The 17,361-nt window shown below is 44.9% G+C and overlaps 1 protein-coding gene across 8 annotated transcripts in view; it reads left to right on the top strand.

The window, feature by feature from the left end:
• Positions 1 to 17,361, top strand: part of LOC126356321 (complexin) — a 653,706-nt gene that overhangs the window by 467,793 nt on the left and 168,552 nt on the right. Inside the window, exon 1 of one of the 8 annotated variants that reach the window (XM_050007291.1) lies at positions 13,945 to 14,025. The exons of the other annotated variants lie outside the window; for them this stretch is intronic. Within the exon in view, the coding sequence (XP_049863248.1) occupies positions 13,983 to 14,025 (43 nt within the window). The 5' untranslated portion in view covers positions 13,945 to 13,982. Of the gene's footprint in view, positions 1 to 13,944; positions 14,026 to 17,361 lie in introns of those variants that run through there. 8 annotated transcript variants of the gene reach the window in all.

The following is a 17,361-nucleotide window of genomic DNA, read 5'->3' as shown; positions in this document are numbered from 1 at the left end:
TTGTGAAGGTCTTTCTCTTGAATAAATCATCCATTTACTCTGAAATTGTTTGTCTGTACACATGCATCACATTTACTGATTTCCGTCCCTGTCGAGTATTTCTTTCTTGGTGGTTCAGATGGTTCAAATGGCTCTGAGTACTATGGGACTTAACTTCTGAGGTCATCAGTCCCCTAGAACTTAGAACTACTTAAACCTAACTAACATAAGGACATCACACACATCCATGCCCGAGACAGGATTCGAACCTGCGACCGTAGCGGTCGCGCGGCTCCAGACTAAAGCGCCTAGAACTGCTCGGCCACACCGGTCGGCCCTTCGTGGTGTGACGCTTTTTTGTCTTAGAGTGCAATAACAACAAGAAAAGCTTAAAAAAACTTGTGAGGAACAACTATTAAGTGTTAGGAGCTATTTTGTTAAAGTACTTAGGTGAAGGATAGCCTTTAATGGAAGTGAAAAATGAGGTGCTAAGTAATCCAGACAAGTTTCAGATGGAAGGCTTTGGAAAGTGGTGCCTCAGAAATATTTTGAAGATCAGATGGGCAAACTGAGTAATTTACGATGAGGTACTCAGTTGAATTTGGAAGAAAAGAGCTTCACGGCACAAGCAGAGTAAAAGAACGGATACATTGATAGCACATTTTCCGAGATAACAAGGAGCAAGTACTTTGCTAATGAACGAAAGAGCAAGAAGTAAAAATTGCCCAAGTACGCTGAGGCCTGGCCACGGTGAACCATTTCATGTTGCTGCAGGTCTCGGCAATTATGCAGAGGTGAAGAGACTAACGCAGCTTGAGAACTGCATCATACCAGTCTTCGGTATGAAGACCTATTTTAGCATTGTTTCAATGCAAAACGAATGTGTCAATATCACACATTCAGGAGACGTTAATTTTTGTTTAAGGCGCACACACTTTACATAGCTGCCAAATCTCATAACGGAAAATGTTCACATTTCTGTGCCAAAGTTTAGTTCTCGTTCTTGTATGAAGAATTAGATCGCTGATTATTGCCATTATCTGCAGTACGCTTTATTACGGGTGACTGCCATAGTATAACCATTACTAACAATTATCTTCCATTAACATTTAAGCTGCGTTGATTAGATACATTTAAATTTCATTATAAATGAATCACAGGTTGAGCTCTGTGGCGCAGGGAGGTAGGGGAGCTGGGAATTAATGTTGTGCGGCGCCAGGAAGCCAACTGCAGGCAGGCGCGAGTAAATCACAGTTCTCGTCGGGCCTGTCGTAACACACATCCGTGATTGAATCGCACACTTACACCGCTCGGCGTGCCCGCGGTGATTCATTGCAGCTGTGTATCCTGCAGCTGCTGGCTGCTATTACTGCTGTAGGAACAAACACTGTAATTTCAAACTGATCCAATTTGGCTGAACCAAATCATTCTACGAGTATTCAACATGGCTCATATTTTTTTCAGTACGCTCGATTCAGTTGTACTGCAACAGATAGGCCATAAGCGTTAACAACAAATGTCTGTATTCCACGTCATTCGAGATTACATTGCCAAACAGTTCGGCTAATGAGTGCAGTAGCTCATAAGAGCACAACCTCTTGGAACAGGCACATACACCGAATGGTGTGGCACCTCACCTACTTCAGCACGTTAACTATAAAAATATCGTTTGCTGATGTAACAGCTTCGCTTCTCCTCCGCCTCCTCCTCCTGCTCCTCCAATGTTTTCTTCTTCTTGTTTTTCATCCTCTTCTGTTTCTTTTTCCTTCTTCTTCGTTCACACCACGACTGGTACAATCATATCCGGACACTAAGTATGCTGCTGATTCTCGTATACCTAGGTTCGAACAGTCTCGTCTTCCTTTTGTGTTGACAGGCATAAACTGGCCCCGGGGTACAGACATGCTTCTTCCGTTGTAGATCCATTACTTTTAATATCGCTGTATTTCTTCCACTACGTTGACGATTTTCATTTCAGCTCAGGCATCGTCTTCATAATTTATCCGTTTCCGAATTCATAATTTATTCCTTCGTACGTCAGCGCGAATACGTAGAAGTTCGACTGACAATCGCTTCATTTTCCCAGAGATACAATTTCGTTGACGCCAATTTATTACGTCAATATGTACTACAATTTTGGAACACGTTTTGTTATCGCGTATTATGACATTCCTTGGTCGTAAAATCTTCTCTGTGTTGCTGTTTTATGCCACCCACTTTGGTCTATACTTCCCAATAATAAATTGCGGGACATGAAAGCTCTTCCCTTGGACCTCTTCCTCCCGAACTCGTCGTCGGAAGGAGGTAATTTTAATTAGACTCCGGATAGAGCAATTTCTTTTTAGCCATCGACATCTTTTAAGTGGCGATCATCCCCCGCTTTGTCCCCACTGCTCTCAACTGTGGACGGTGAGACACCTCCTACTTGAGTGCCCCTATTTTACTCCGTTACGCGCCTGTCTACAGCTGTCGCCTGATATATCTGCCATTTTAGCAGATGATACGCGCTCAGCCGATCGCGTCCTCGAGTTTATTAGTGTCAGTGAGATGACGTCGGTCATTTGAAGCTCTTTTTGGGGAAAACAACCCCCGGTTCTATAGTGGTTTTCTAAGCTTTCCTTCTGTTTTTTATTAGTTTCCCCACTTTTTGAGTTGCACTCCCATTGCTGCTGATTTCCAATTTCTTTTTCTTTTTTTTTTTACCTTTCCCTAAGCCACAGACCGTGCGCTAATGACCGTAGCACTTTTGAGTCCTAAAACCATAACAAAAAAATATGGGTACCGCCAAAAATGATCGTCCGAAACACGGCTTGATCTGTTCGTACAGGAAGAACAGCTTGACTTCCTCAAGGTAGTTAAGAAAGCCCTCGTCCAAACAGTTCTTGAACATTGCTCGATAGTCTTGGATCCGTAACAGTCAAAAATGATAGAGAAAATGGAGAAGAAATGAAAAGATAAAGTAGACAGATTGAATGACAAACGACGATGTACCAAGGAGGGTACAAGAGCTCTGCAGTGCCTCATTAAGTGAGAACATGCAATACTGTTGGGTGATCCGTCCGTCGAATGGGGACGTTAAGCTCGCCGGCCCCTTTGATGCTCTTCGAGAGAAGCAGGCTATTTGCTGGTAACCGATTTCACCTTCTCCCTTCTCTCATCATCTCCAGCACAAACGTAACTCTACACTACTGACACACCCATGACAGTTACCTACACTTATCAGATACACGCAAAACTCTCATACTTCGCGAAGGAAGGGTGCCTGTGGGTGCGAAGGATGGGGAAAACCTTTCCAATTAGGCAGCTGAAACAGATAAAAGGAGATACAGCTAGCTGAAGGAAGAAGCGGAAGACAGAGAACTCAGGAGTCATAAATCCCGTATGAACACACTAGGCAGAATACTACACTACTGGCCATTAAAATTGTTACACCCAGAAGAAATTCAATTGATAAACGGGTATTAATTGGACAAGTATATTATACTAGAACTGACATGTGATTACTTTTTCACGCAACTTGGGTGCATAGATCCTGAGAAATCAGTACACAGAACAACCACCTGTGGCCGTAGTAACGGCCTTGATACACCTGGGCATTGAGTCAAACAGAGCTTGCATGGCGTGTACAGGTACAGCTGCACATGCAGCTTCAACACGATACCACAGTTCATCAAGAGTAGTGACTGGCATATTGTGACGAGCCAGTTGCTCGGCCACCATTGACCAGACGTTTTCAATTGGTGAGAGATCTGGAGAATGTGCTGGCCAGGGCAGCAGTCGAACATTTTCTGTATGCAGAAAGGCCCGTACAGGACCTGCAACATGAGGCCGTGCATTATCCTGCTGAAATGTAGGGTTTTGCAGGGATCAAATGATGGGTAGATCCACGGGTCGTAACACATCTGAAATGTAACGTCCACTGTTGAAAGTGCCGTCAGTGCGAACAAGAGGTGACCGAGACATGTAAGCAATGGCACCCCATACCATCACGCCGGGTGATACGCCAGTAAGGCGATGACGAATACGTGCTTCCTATGTGAGTTCACCGCGATGTCGCCAATCACGGATGCGACCATCATGATGCTGTAAACAGAACCTGGGTTCTTCCGAGAAAATGACGTTTTGCCATTCGTGCACCCAGGTTTGTCGTTGAGTAGACCATCGCAGGCGCTCCTCTGTCTGTGATGCAGCGTCCAGGGTAACCACAGCCATAGCCTCCTAGCTGATAGTCCGTGCTGCTGCAAACGTAGCCGAACTTTTCGTGCAGATGGTTGTTGTCGTGCAAACGTCCCCGTCTGTTGACTCAGGGATCGAGATGTGGCTGCACGATCCGTTACTGCCATGCGAATAAGATGTCTGTCATCTCGACAGCTAGTGATAGGAGGCCGTTAGGATCCAGCACGGCGTTCCGCATTACCCTCCTGAACCCACCGATTCCATATTCTGCTAACATTCGTTGGATCTCAACCATCGCGAGCAGCAATGTTGCGATACGATAAACCGCAATCGCGATAGGGTACAATCCGACCTTTATCAAAGTAGGAAACGTCATGGTACGCATTTCTCCTCCTTACACGAGGCATGACAACAACGTTTCATCAGGCAACGCCGGGCAACTGCTATTTGTGTATGAGAAATCGGTTGAAAACTTTTCTCTGTCAGCACGTTGTAGGTGTCGCCACCGGCGCCAACTTTGCGTGAATGCTCTGAAAAGCTAATCATTTGCATACCACTGCATCTTCTTCCTGACGGTTAAATTTCGCGTCTGCAACGCGTCATCTTCGTGGTGTAGCAATTTTAATGGCCAGTAGTGTCCATAATAATAGTAACCCAAAGTCAGTTAACTTGCGACGTGCTGCCACGTTATTACCACTCCTGTCTAAGACACACGCGATATACGCCGCATCTAGGCGAAATGTGCCCGCAGGATCTTCAAACGATACAACCCTTCGAGGGACGTTTGGTCACTCGTTTTATCTAGTAACGCCCTCGTAGCTACTGATAAATGTGTGGGGCACAGGAGACGGCAGAAGGCGACTGAGGGTGTCCCGTAATGAGGAACGTGTGGACGCGGTTCACGGCCCGGCGTGCCCAGAGTCGCCGGCGCGGGCGACGCAATTAGCGGGACCCGAGGGCGACGCCGCTAATTGGAGGGTCGAGCGCTGCACCGCGGAGGGTGTGGGAGGGTGTGGAGGGGCGGCGAGAGGGCCTGGGGAGGGGCGGCCGAGCCTCTGCGGAAGGCCAGCACCGCAGCCACGTCTCATTAAGGCGGCCCCAGGCGCGCGGGCCTCACGCCGCGCCGCCACCAGCTCTGCCCCTGACTGCACAGTTCCTCACTTCAGCAATAACTCACACAGTAGTATCTAGCGCCCTACATAAGGTAATGCTTTGTAGCTTTGAAAGCCTACAGTTGTCCTGCAAAAACGTTACTAAACGTTGAGCTAAAATTTTGAGTGAAAATTACTCTGAATTTTGACCAAGCTTTAAGAAGGTTTCCTGATAATGTACTTTCTAAATACGATGGTACTGCTGTGTGTAAGTTTCTGGAATAAGCTTTCTCATAAGCCACGAACACTAAAAGTACACTACTGGCCATTAAAATTGGTACACCACGAAGATGATGTGCTACAGACGCGAAATTTAACCGACAGGAAGAAGACGCTGTGATATGCAAATGATTAGCTTTTCAGAGCATTCACCTAAGATTGGCGCCGGTGGCGACACCTACAACGTACTGACATGAGGAAAGTTTCCAACCAATTTCTCATACATAAACAACAGTTGACCGTCGTTTCCTAGTGAAACGTTATTGTGATACCTCGTGTATAGAGGAGAAATGCGTACAACCACGTTTCTGACTTTGATTGGAGCCTATCGCGATTCCGGTTTATCGTATTGCGACATTGCTGCTCGCGTTGGTCGATATCCAATGATTGTTAGCAGAATGTGGAATCGGTGGGTTCAGGAGGGTAATACGGAACGCCGTGCTGGGTCCCAACGGCCTAGTATCACTAGCAGTCGAGATGACAGACATCTTATCCGCATGGCTGTAACGGATCGTGCAACCACGTCTCAATCCCTGAGTCAACAGATGGGGAATTTTTTCGAGACAACAACCATGTGCACGCACAGTTCCACGACCCTTGCAGCAGCATGGAATACCAGCTCGGAGACCATAGCTGCGGTTACCTTTCACGCTGCATCATACACAGGAGCGCCTGCGACGGTGTACTCAACGACGAACGTGGGTGCACGAATGGCAAAACGTCATTTTTCGGATTAATCCAAGTTCTGTTTACAGCATTATGATGGTCGCATGCGTGTTTGGCGACATTGTGGTGAACGCACATTAGAAGCGTGTATTCGTCGTCACCCGGCGTGATGGTGTGGGGTGCCATTGGTTACACGTCCCGGTCACCTCTTGTTCGCATTGACGGCACTTTGAAAAGTGGACGTTACATTTCAGATGTGTTACGACCCGTGGCTCTACCCTTCATTCGATACCTGCGAAACTCTACATTTCAGCAGGATAACGCACGACCACTTGTTGCAGGTCCTGTACGGGCCTTTCTGGATACAGAAAATTTTCGACTGTTGCCCTGGCCAGCACACTCTCCAAATATCTCACCAATTGAAAACGTCTGGTCAATGGTGGTCGAGCAACTGGCTCGTGACAATGCGCCAGTCACTACTCTTGATGAACTATGGTATCGTGTTGAAGCTGCATGGGCAACTGTACCTGTACACGCCATCCAATGCCCAGGCGTATCAAGGCCGTTGTTAGGGCCATAGGTGGTTGTTCTGGGTTCGGATTTCTCTGGATCTATGCGGCCAAATTGCATGAAAATGTAATCACATGTCAGTTCTAGTATAATATATTTGTCCAATTAATACCCGTTTATCATCTGCATTTGTTCTTGCTGTTGCAATTTTAATTGCCAGTAGTGTAATGTAGGCACATTGTCATAAAAAGATCTCCACCCAGGACAAGATGGATTGTGATCACTATTGGGAGGCAGGTAAATGGTTCAACACGTTGAAATGATTACACTTTCAGCTATGAAGGATCAACATGTACTGCGCTAGAAGAAGTATATGGACAGAAATATAACTTGTTGTGTCGGACCCCTATGTTTGTGGGTACAAGCGTCCAGGCGTCATCGTATGAAATTGTAAAGGCTTCGGAAGTAGTCCTGTGATCTCCACCCCAGCCAGTTGCACCTGAGTGCGTAGATCCCACAGACCAGTGGGTGTAGGTAAAGTCCTGATGACACGCTCCATGGCACCCCGCAAATTTCGTTCGGGGAGAGATCTGGCGATGCGGCCGGCCTGGCAGAGTATCCACAGCTGCGAGGGACGCTCGAGATGTGGCAGCGGTATGAAGACGAGAGTTTTCCCGTTGAAATATGCCATTGGCGTGGGCGTTCGCGAATAGCACAGCTACCGGTTGGAGATGTCACAGAACCGTTTAGGAACACTAATGGCGAACAGGCACCATAGGATGTTGCTGCCCACACCATCACATAAGGTTTGTGAGACATGTGATGTGAAACCACAATCCACTCCTCGGGGCACTCTCCACTGCTCCTCCAGACACGGACGCGGTGGTTGTCGCCTCCAAGGCAGAAGCGGGACTCGTTCGATAGATGACCCGTTGTCAGCTGTGTGAGGGTATGAGTGGCATCCGACTCTTGCCGGAACATCACGGTCACGTTTTGAACGTCGACGGTCAAATGAGTTTCCTAGCATTTACATTACACGGCACGCCAACGTTGAAAGAACGTCGTGACGTTACAGCTGGTTCATAAAGTACTCACCAGAAGCGCTGTTTCGTAGTCCATGGCAGATCATCGTAAAATGCCAAAATTTAGTTCAAAGCCGTTTTCAATGACTGCTGTTGCACTTGATGATAAGGAACAGCGAGCAAAAAGAGTCTTGGCTAGAAAAATGTTAAAAAATCGAGACCGTGTAGGAGAGTTGGACACTCTTTACAAAGAGCTGGAAGAGGAGGAGTCATCGTTCTATAAACATTTAAGAATGTCGAAACAACAGTTGTTTTACTGTTCAGCAAGTTACAAATAAAAATTACGAAGATAAATTCTCGATTTAGGCATCTGATATCACCTCGACAGAAGCTGATGGTTTGCCTTCTCAATGTCTAGATAGGCCGTTTTCGCGTACTTTGTTTACTTATATTTCTGTTACGTGCTGTTCGTAATCAATTTATTACGAATCTTGTTTGAAACTTATGAATGGTGCATCAGCTTTATTCCCGGTTTTTCTTTTCGCTATTCCACTGGAAAAATAGTGAGTAAAGCACACTGAACAAGGTGTTTACCGTTTATTTTGCAGTGTATAATATAAAACACTTTAACGTAGTATTGTTGGTTGGTTGATTGTTTGGGGAAGGAGACCAGACAGCGTGGTCACCGGTCTCATCGGATTAGGGAAGGAAGTCGGCCGTGCCCTTTCAGAGGAACCATCCCGGTATTTGGCTGGAGTGATTTAGGGAAATCACGGAAAACCTAAATCAGGATGGCCGGACTCGGGATTGAACCGTCGCCATCTCGCTCTGGCGTAGTATTGTCTTCCAGCCCATATCAAGACCTTTTCGCAATAGCAGTCAGTGGGGAATACTTTCGTATTAGTTCACACAGTTTACGTAACAGTTGCTCGCGAAGTAAGCTATACTACGGTCCGTCGAAACATTCTTCCCGAGAAACCTTGACGTGATGCTGATGTGACGCTGACGTGACGTAACGTGTAGATGACCTTCCGATGACGGCGTGTGTGAATGTCACCATGTGTTGACGTGACGGCCGTCACGGTGACATTCCGTCCAAGTGTGAATCCACCTTTAATTGTTGGCGTACGGCGAGCCCTGCGTCATGTAACCGCCTGCCAATGCCACTAGCACTTACGTGATGTTGTATAGAAGACAGGATGGCCCGATAAATGACCCCTGTCGTTGCCGTTGCGGACAACGCGTCGGGGATCCCTCCTTGCGGTACATGTTGGATGTCCAGATCCTATACGTCATTCATGCGTAACTTCCTGTATCCGTAGTCGCCAACAACGGACAACGGTGGTATCCGTACGATCGGTGTGGCGCGGAATACGACGCTGGGACTACCCTACTTCCCGCAACCCTACGATACAGTCCCTCTAGAACTTGTGTGGCTAAGGAAACTGCTGTCGAACGTGTCGTGTGGGCATCCTCTCTGTTCAGATGACGCTCGAATGATGCTATCCACTGTCGTACTGACCAGCACAGCCGTTTGAGGCCCTCTAACATCAATCTCTGCACACAACGTCACGGCCCCATCCATGCTCCCCGAATTGCAGCCGAATCTGGAAAAGCAACCATTGGCGTAGGCGATGGTGTGCAAAATTCCCATCCAGTTTCAGCGGATCTGTCAGTCCATTTTGGGTGCAGTTCTGTTTATGACGACGGGTGTATTAATGTCTGACTGTGTAATGAACTTCATAGTATCGACAAAATTCGCTCTAGTCAATCTACCCTGCCTGACAAAAAAGTGAAGCAGCAAAAAGGGAAGGAGGAAATGAATTCACATTTAATGGCTTGAGAGGGTATGTGATGTTATTTCGAATATTACTAAATCAAGTCGAATTTACTGAGAACTTGGCAGTATGAGTCCATTTATAGCTATGGCGTTGTAACTAGTTGTACATCTACATCTACATTTATACTCCGCAAGTCACCCAACGGTGTGTGGCAGAGGACACTTTACGTGCCACTGTCGTTACCTCCCTTTCCGGTTCCAGTCGCTTATTGTTCGCGGGAAGAACGACTGCCGGAAAGCCTCCGAGCGTGCTCGAATCTCTCTAATTTTACATTCGTGATCTCCTCGGGAGGTATAAGTAGGGGGGAAGCAATATATTCGGCACCTCATCCAGAAACGCACCCTCTCGAAACCTGGACAGAAAGCTTCACCGCGATGCAGAGCGCCTCCCTTGCAGAGTCTGCCACTTGAGTTTGCTAAACATCTCCGTAACGCTATCACGCTTACCAAATAACCCTGTGACGAAATGCGCCGCTCTTCTTTGGATCTTCTCCATCTCCTTTGTCAACCCGACATGGTACGGATCTCACACAGATGAGCAATACTCAAGTATAGGTCGAACGAGTGTTTTGTAAGGCACCTCCTTTGTTGATGGACTACATTTTCTAAGGACTCTCCCAATGAATCTCAACTGGCACCCGTCTTACCAACAATTAATTTCATATGATCATTCCACTTCAAATCGTTCCGCACGGATACTCCCAGATATTTTACAGAAGTAACTGCTACCAGTGCTTGTTCCGCTATCATATAATCATACAATAAAGGCTCCTTCTTTCTATGTATTCGCAATACATTACATTTGTCTATGTTAAGGGTCAGTTGCCACTCTCTGCACCAAGTGCCTATCTGCTGCAGATCTTCCTGCATTTTGCTACAATTTTCTAATGCTGCAACTTCTCTGTATACTACAGCATAATCAGCGAAAAGCCGCATGGAACGTCCGACACTATCTACTAGGTCATTTATATATATTGTGTAAAGCAATGGTCCCATAACACTCCTCTGTAGCACGCCAAAGGTTACTTTAATGTCTGTACACGTCTCTCCATTGAGAACAACATGCTGTGTTCTGTTTGCTAAAAATTCTTCACTCCAGTGACATAGCTGGTCTGATATTCCGTAGGCCCTTACTTTGTTTATCAGGCGACAGTGCGGAACTGTATCGAACGCCTTCCGGAAGTCAAGGAAAATAGCATCTACCTGGGAGCCTGTATCTAATACTTGCTGGGTCTCATGAACAAATAAAGCGAGTTGGGTCTCACACGATAGCTGTTTTCGGAATCCATGTTGATTCCTACAGATTAGATCCTGGGGTTCCAGAAACGACATGATATGCGAGCGAAAAACATTTTCTAAGCAAAAAACATGGTTGGTTTGGGGGAGGGGATTAAACAGCGAGGTCATCGATCCCATCGGGTTAGGAAAGGATGGGGAAGAGAGTTATCCGTGCTCTTTCTAAGTAACCATCCCGGCATTTGCCCGAAGCGATTTAGGGTAATCATGGAAAATCTAAACCAGGATGGCGAGTTCGAACCGTCGTCCTCCAAAATTCGAGTCCAGTGTGCTGACCACTGCACCACCTCGCGCAGTATATTGTAGCTCTTCTGGCTTGAATACATGCATTGGGTCGGTTCGGAACGGTGTCATGAAGGCGTTGAAGCCTCTACCGAGGCAAGATGGACTACAATTGTTGTAACTGATTCTTCATGTCCTTGAGACTGGCACTTCAGCGGAGACCATGGCCGAGCTGGTCACACACACGTTTCACTTGGGGCAGATCTGAGGATCTTGCTGGCCGTGGGAGACAGTACACAGGCATGTGCCATGTGTGGACGAAACGTCTCTTGTTGAAACGTGACTCCACGATACCATTGCTTGACAGTGAGGTCGAGAGGACACAGGGTGTCCGTGAAGTACCGTCGTACCTCCAGAGCTCCATCGATCACTACCACCCGTGACCTTGAGCCACCCCAGATGGCTCTCCACACCATGATGCCAGTAGTAACACCGCTGTGTTTCTCCAAAACGTTGGAGAAATGGGACCTCCCACAGCTCACTGCCATATTCGCCATCGATGGTTATCCAGGGCAGTGCGAAAACATGATTCATTTCTGAACGAAATGTGACACCATTCACAAGCAGTCCATACTTCCCGCTTATGGCACCATTTCAAACGTAGCATGACACAGTGTCTATGGACTCTGATAAGTAAGTTTTCGAGTTTCAGAATACATGACATTCATGCATCTACATCTGCGTGATTACTCTGCTATTGGCAACTAAGTGCCTGACAAAGGTTTGAATGAGCCACCTTCCGGTTCTTGGCGCTACAGTCTGGAACCGCGAGACCGCTACGGTCGCAGGTTCGAATCCTGCCTCGGGCATGAATGTGTGTGTCGTCCTTAGGTTGGTTAGGTTTAAGTAGTTCTAAGTTCTAGGGGACTGATGACCTCAGAAGTTGAATCCCATAGTGCTCAGAGCCATTTGAAACATTTGAACCAATGAACCACCTTCAAACTGTCTCTCTTCCGTTCCGCTCTAAAACGGTGCGAGGGTCCTGATTTCTCTTATTTTATCGTGATGATCATTTCTCCCCATGGGTGCCAACAGAATGTTTTCGCAATCGGAGGAAAAAACTGGTGATTGAAATTTCATGAGAAGATCCCGTCGCAACGAAAAACGGCTTTGTTTTAATGATTGCCTCACAAATTCACATATCATGTTTGTGGCACTACCTCCCCTACTTCGCGATACTATAAAACGAACTTCTTTGAACTTTTTCGGTGTCATCCGTCAGTCCCACCTGATGCGGATCCCACAGGATAGGGAGGACAAATGTAGTGTAAGCAGACTCTTTAATAGCTTTTGGTTTGCTCTAACCACAATATTGCTGTGCGGTGTGGGGTTCACATCAGGTGGGACTGACGGATGACATCGAAAAATTACAAACAAGGGCAGCTCCTATTGTATTAACGCGAATTAGGGGAGATAGTGTGACAGACATGATATGTGAATGGGGGTGCAATCATTAAAACAAAGGCGTTTTTCGTTGCGACGGGATCTTCTCATGGAATTTCAATCACCAGTTTTCTCCTCCGATTGCGGAAACAGTCTGTTGGCACCCACCTACAAAGGGAGAAATTATCACGACGATAAAATAAGAGAAATCAGAGCTCTCACAGTAAAATTTAAGTGCTCGTTTTTCCCGCGTGCCGATCGAGAGTAGAACGGTAGAGAGACAGCATGCAGGTGGTTCACTGAACCCTCTGCCAGGCACTTTATTGTGAATAGCAGTGTAATCACGTAGGTGTAGATATAGATGTATCTATGTAATCGTGCCAATTTAGGTTATTTGTTATTGTAATCACCAAGTATTTAGTTTAATTCACTGCCTTCAGATTTTTGTGTCTTATGAAGTAATCGAAATTTAGCAGATTTATTGTAGTACTCATGTGAATAACTTCACACTTTTCTTTATTCAGAGTCAAATGTTTCAAATGGCTTTTAGCACTATGCGACTTAACTTCTGAGGTCATCAGTCGCCTAGAACTTAAAAGTAATTAAACCTAATTAACCTAAGGACATCACACACATCCATGCCCGAGGCAGGATTCGAACCTGCGACCGTAGCGGTCGCTCGGCTCCAGACTGTATCGCCTAGAACCGCACGGCCTCTCCGACCGGCTATTCAGAGTCAATTGCCACTTTTCACACCATACATATATCTTACGTAAATTAGACATGGTTGCATCTTTCGACTGAAAAAACTTAGAAGTTTAAAATTTTTACAGCGCTAAGGTATCACAGACCTTAATATGAAACATTAATTTGAGCTCTATATGTCTACCTTTTCCTGAGAAATAGGGTTCTTAACTGTCGGACAGACAGTGAAACAGGCAGACGGGCAGTAAAGCCATCTTACAAGGGTTCCGTTTTTACAAGCTGAGACACCCAACACTAAATTAAAAAAAAATCATGATTTACGAGGAAGCAAATGAAATACTTAGGAACGTCCGGATACGTTTGGTCAGATAGTGTATTTCACTGGAGACGGCTGAATCGATCGAGCGACGGCGGCACGCTTTTCTTCTCTTGTTTTCTAAAGGAGTACGGAGACTCCTCAGACATCACACGTACGGGAGGAGGAGGACAGTACATGATACATCGGCAGGGCCTGTCGTGCTGGCGGCGAATCGATGCGACTAACGGATTACGCCGCCTCGATTAAGAATATCGACGTGAGGTGGGCGCTGGGGCAGAAATCCATACGTCAGGGATGGCCCTCTCCGGGGGGCGGCAGTTGTCCCACGGGGCGGGCACGGCGGCGGCGGCGGCCGGCTGCGTGCAGCGGCACAGTCACGGAAGGAGGGACCCCGTCGCAGCCACGGTAGCGCCAGCGCTCCTGCGGGCGCCGCCATGGCGCACGCCGCCGACGCCTCCGACGCCGCCCCCCTGGCAGGTAACACGGGTTGCACTCGAGGCTGCCGGGTAGCCGCACCTAGGCGCAACTCCGCCCTAAACACAGTTTCCTATTGAACCTGTGCACCTTCTAGAAAAATTTGCTGCTTATCTAGACCATTAATATTATCTGCAGAGCAACACAAATATTCATAGAACTGTATGTTCGCAGAACAAGTGACTGATAAATTAGTAGTTTGGTCCCTTTAATCATCCATCCAATCAACCAACAGTACAGTTAACTCATTTCGTTCATTGTATCATTTTCAGTCCCGGGAATTTGGTCCTCAATAAGTGACGTAAAATACATCTGCTTCACATGACTTGGTACCTTAACGCTGACGGACCCTCCGGCTGCAGCTGTGTGCATTAATTTTTACTGTGCATTGGCTGTAACAGAAGTATTTTTTTTCTAAATGGAAACGTGAGGTACACATTTGTGCATGTTCAACCTCTTCATTAGGCAAAAGTGCTGCCAGCTGTTGGGCATGACTATGAAAATATCTGTAAGTGCGCAGCAGCTCTTGACAACCAGAATGCCCGGACGGCGTTGGTTCACTGTATTGTACTGCGCAGTTGAATACTGTTATTGTTATTCTGCATGGTAATTATTGAATGATGATTTTACTGTTTATCTGAATAGATAATATTTCGTAATTAGTTGTTTTTGTCCATAAAACGAAGCCAAATGCACAAAATATGTTTTGAAAACGGGCCCATTATCTGTATGCACTCTAAATGTTCATTACACATGTTCGACGTCTTCGGAAATGCCATTTGCTGTGACGATTTGAAAATGAGTCTCGCTCCGAAACTACTCCTCAGATGAATACAAGATAAATCAGTCTAATTTAAAAGCCGTAAATTCAACTAAATACTTAGGTATTACAATTACGAACAACTTAAATTGGAAAGAACACACAGAAAATGTTGTGGGTAAGGCTAACCAAAGGCTGTGTTTTATTGGTAGGACACTTAGAAAATGTAACAGACCTACTAAAGAACTGCCTACACTACGCTTGTCCGTCCTCTTTTAGAATACTTTTAGAATACTGCTGCGCGGTGTGGGATCCTTACAAGATAGGACTGACGGAGTACATCGAAAAAGTTCAAAGAAAGGCACCACGTTTTGTATTATCGCGAAATGTAGGAGAGAATGTTACAGAAATGATACAGGATTTGGGTTGGAAATCATTAAAAGAAAGGCGTTTTTCGTTGTGACGGAATCTTCACACGAAATTCCTATCACTAACTTTCTCTTCCGTATGCGAACATATTTTGTTGATACCGACCTACATAGGGAGGAACGACCACCACGATAAAATTGGAGGTCGTACGGAAAGATATAGATGTTCATTCTTTCTGCGCGCTATACGAGATTGGAATAATAGAGAATTGTGAAGGTGGTTCGATGAACCTTCTGCCAGGCACTTACATGTAATTTGCAGAGTATCCAAGTAGATGTAGAATAAAAAGGAAAAAATTTGCGACTTAGACTGGTTTTTCGTTCCACTCATTAACAGAGGTTGCTGACCCAAGGGATACTCCTGCGTGCTGGCAGTTCATACATATTTTTTTATAAATATTGCTTCTAAAAGAATTAAAAAATCACCTAAGAGCATTACCACAAAAGAAAAATTTTCCTTCACTCAGAAAAATTAAGTTCTGAAAGGGTTAAATATCTTCACACTCCATTAGGCCGTCTTGTATAGCAACCGTATGTAGAATATTTTAATTAAAATAGTCTTCGTTGCTATTTATTCTGTTATTAACAACGTGTTTCGCTCTTCGTGGGTCGTCTTCAGACTATTTTAAACATTAAAAAAAACACAAAAAGGCTATGTACTATATTGAAGGATGCGTGAAATCTGATAAACCCACAGATGCTTTAATAAAGTCGCACCAGCAGGCCAGAATGGTGCAACGGTAGGACTAAGAAGTATACACAATTAAACACAATACGAGTGCACAGCGATGCCGCCGCAACTTCATGGCAGGAACTGTTACTTGTCTGTTTCCGTTCCGAACTGACATTTGTCAGCATGTGTGCTCTACAATATGCATAAGAACGAAATCCCGTCTTTTACATCTGAATGTTTTATTTGTGTCTACCAAACAAGTTTCATCTGCTCACGCTAGGCATCATCAGTGGCTATAACATAAAGAAACTTAATTAACTGTGTAAATTTTGACAGGAGATCTGTAGTGATTCCTGTCAACTCATTTAAATTACCTAACTATTTACAAATATATAGTTTTTACACTTGCAGTCATTTTTATGTCCATCTGGTGTTCCCATGTGTTCTTCTGTATGTACTAAATCCTCATAGTACAGCTTTCCAATTGACAGTCACATTTTAACATATCACTGCACATAACCTATCTTGTTATGCGTTGTATTTGATCTTGCTCACAAGATGTAGGGCTGACTGATGGATCATGGGAGCTCTACTATCACCCTGTAGGCTGAGAGTAGAGCTGTACATTCGCATTATTTTTAAATGTGTGTCCTTCGTTGTAAGTGTCATCGTACTTCATTCAAGTCTCTGCGGGTTTCTCTGATTTGACGTGTGCTTCAGTCTAGCACAGAGACGTGTTATAGTTTTTAAAAACGTTTAAAATAATCTGAAGATTCCCCACGAAAGCAAAACGCATTGTTAATAAAAGAATAAAAAAGAATAAATTGCAACCAAGATTGTTTGAAATTCATGTATACGCACTTGGAGCACTTTCTATAGTGACTCATCGAAATACCAGCAACGTATCAAAACATTACAAGACAAACAAACACTCAGACACAGTTGAGCCAAAACTAATAATTATACATCTGGTCGCAGTCGCACACCTGTTTACAATGTCTCAACAATCAATATATTTGTCACTTCATTAAAATTTGTTATTACAATTATTTTTCCACATTCAAACAATTTTTAGCAGACTTCATGTGACAAGACATTTCGTAGTTTTGTTTAGGATTGTTAATATTAGTTTCTTTTAAAAATTTAAGCGTTCTGTGATACAGATATGCGATCTTCTACATATGATTCACAAACTATTCCGTATTATAAAAATTCAGATTTCTCGTAAGGTTTGTTCAATGGACTCGTATATTCAGTGACTGAATATTACATGAAATTTTTCATGTACGATCTCCCTTATTTGTATGTGAGAAAATGGTAAATTTTCTTCATTTAAAACAATGAAGTATCCGCCAATCATGTATTATTAGTATTATAAATTATTAGTGACGCTACTTTCGATATTTAAATCCAGAACTGAACAAAACACTCAAATTATGAGCCAAAAGTGTTGGTCATCTATTCCAAAATTTTATATT

This window comes from Schistocerca gregaria, chromosome 3 (assembly GCF_023897955.1).
Source record: "Schistocerca gregaria isolate iqSchGreg1 chromosome 3, iqSchGreg1.2, whole genome shotgun sequence".
In the NCBI taxonomy this organism is placed as follows: domain Eukaryota; kingdom Metazoa; phylum Arthropoda; class Insecta; order Orthoptera; family Acrididae; genus Schistocerca; species Schistocerca gregaria.
Note: the sequence above shows the minus strand (reverse complement) of the source record. Positions and strands in the feature narration are given on the sequence as shown.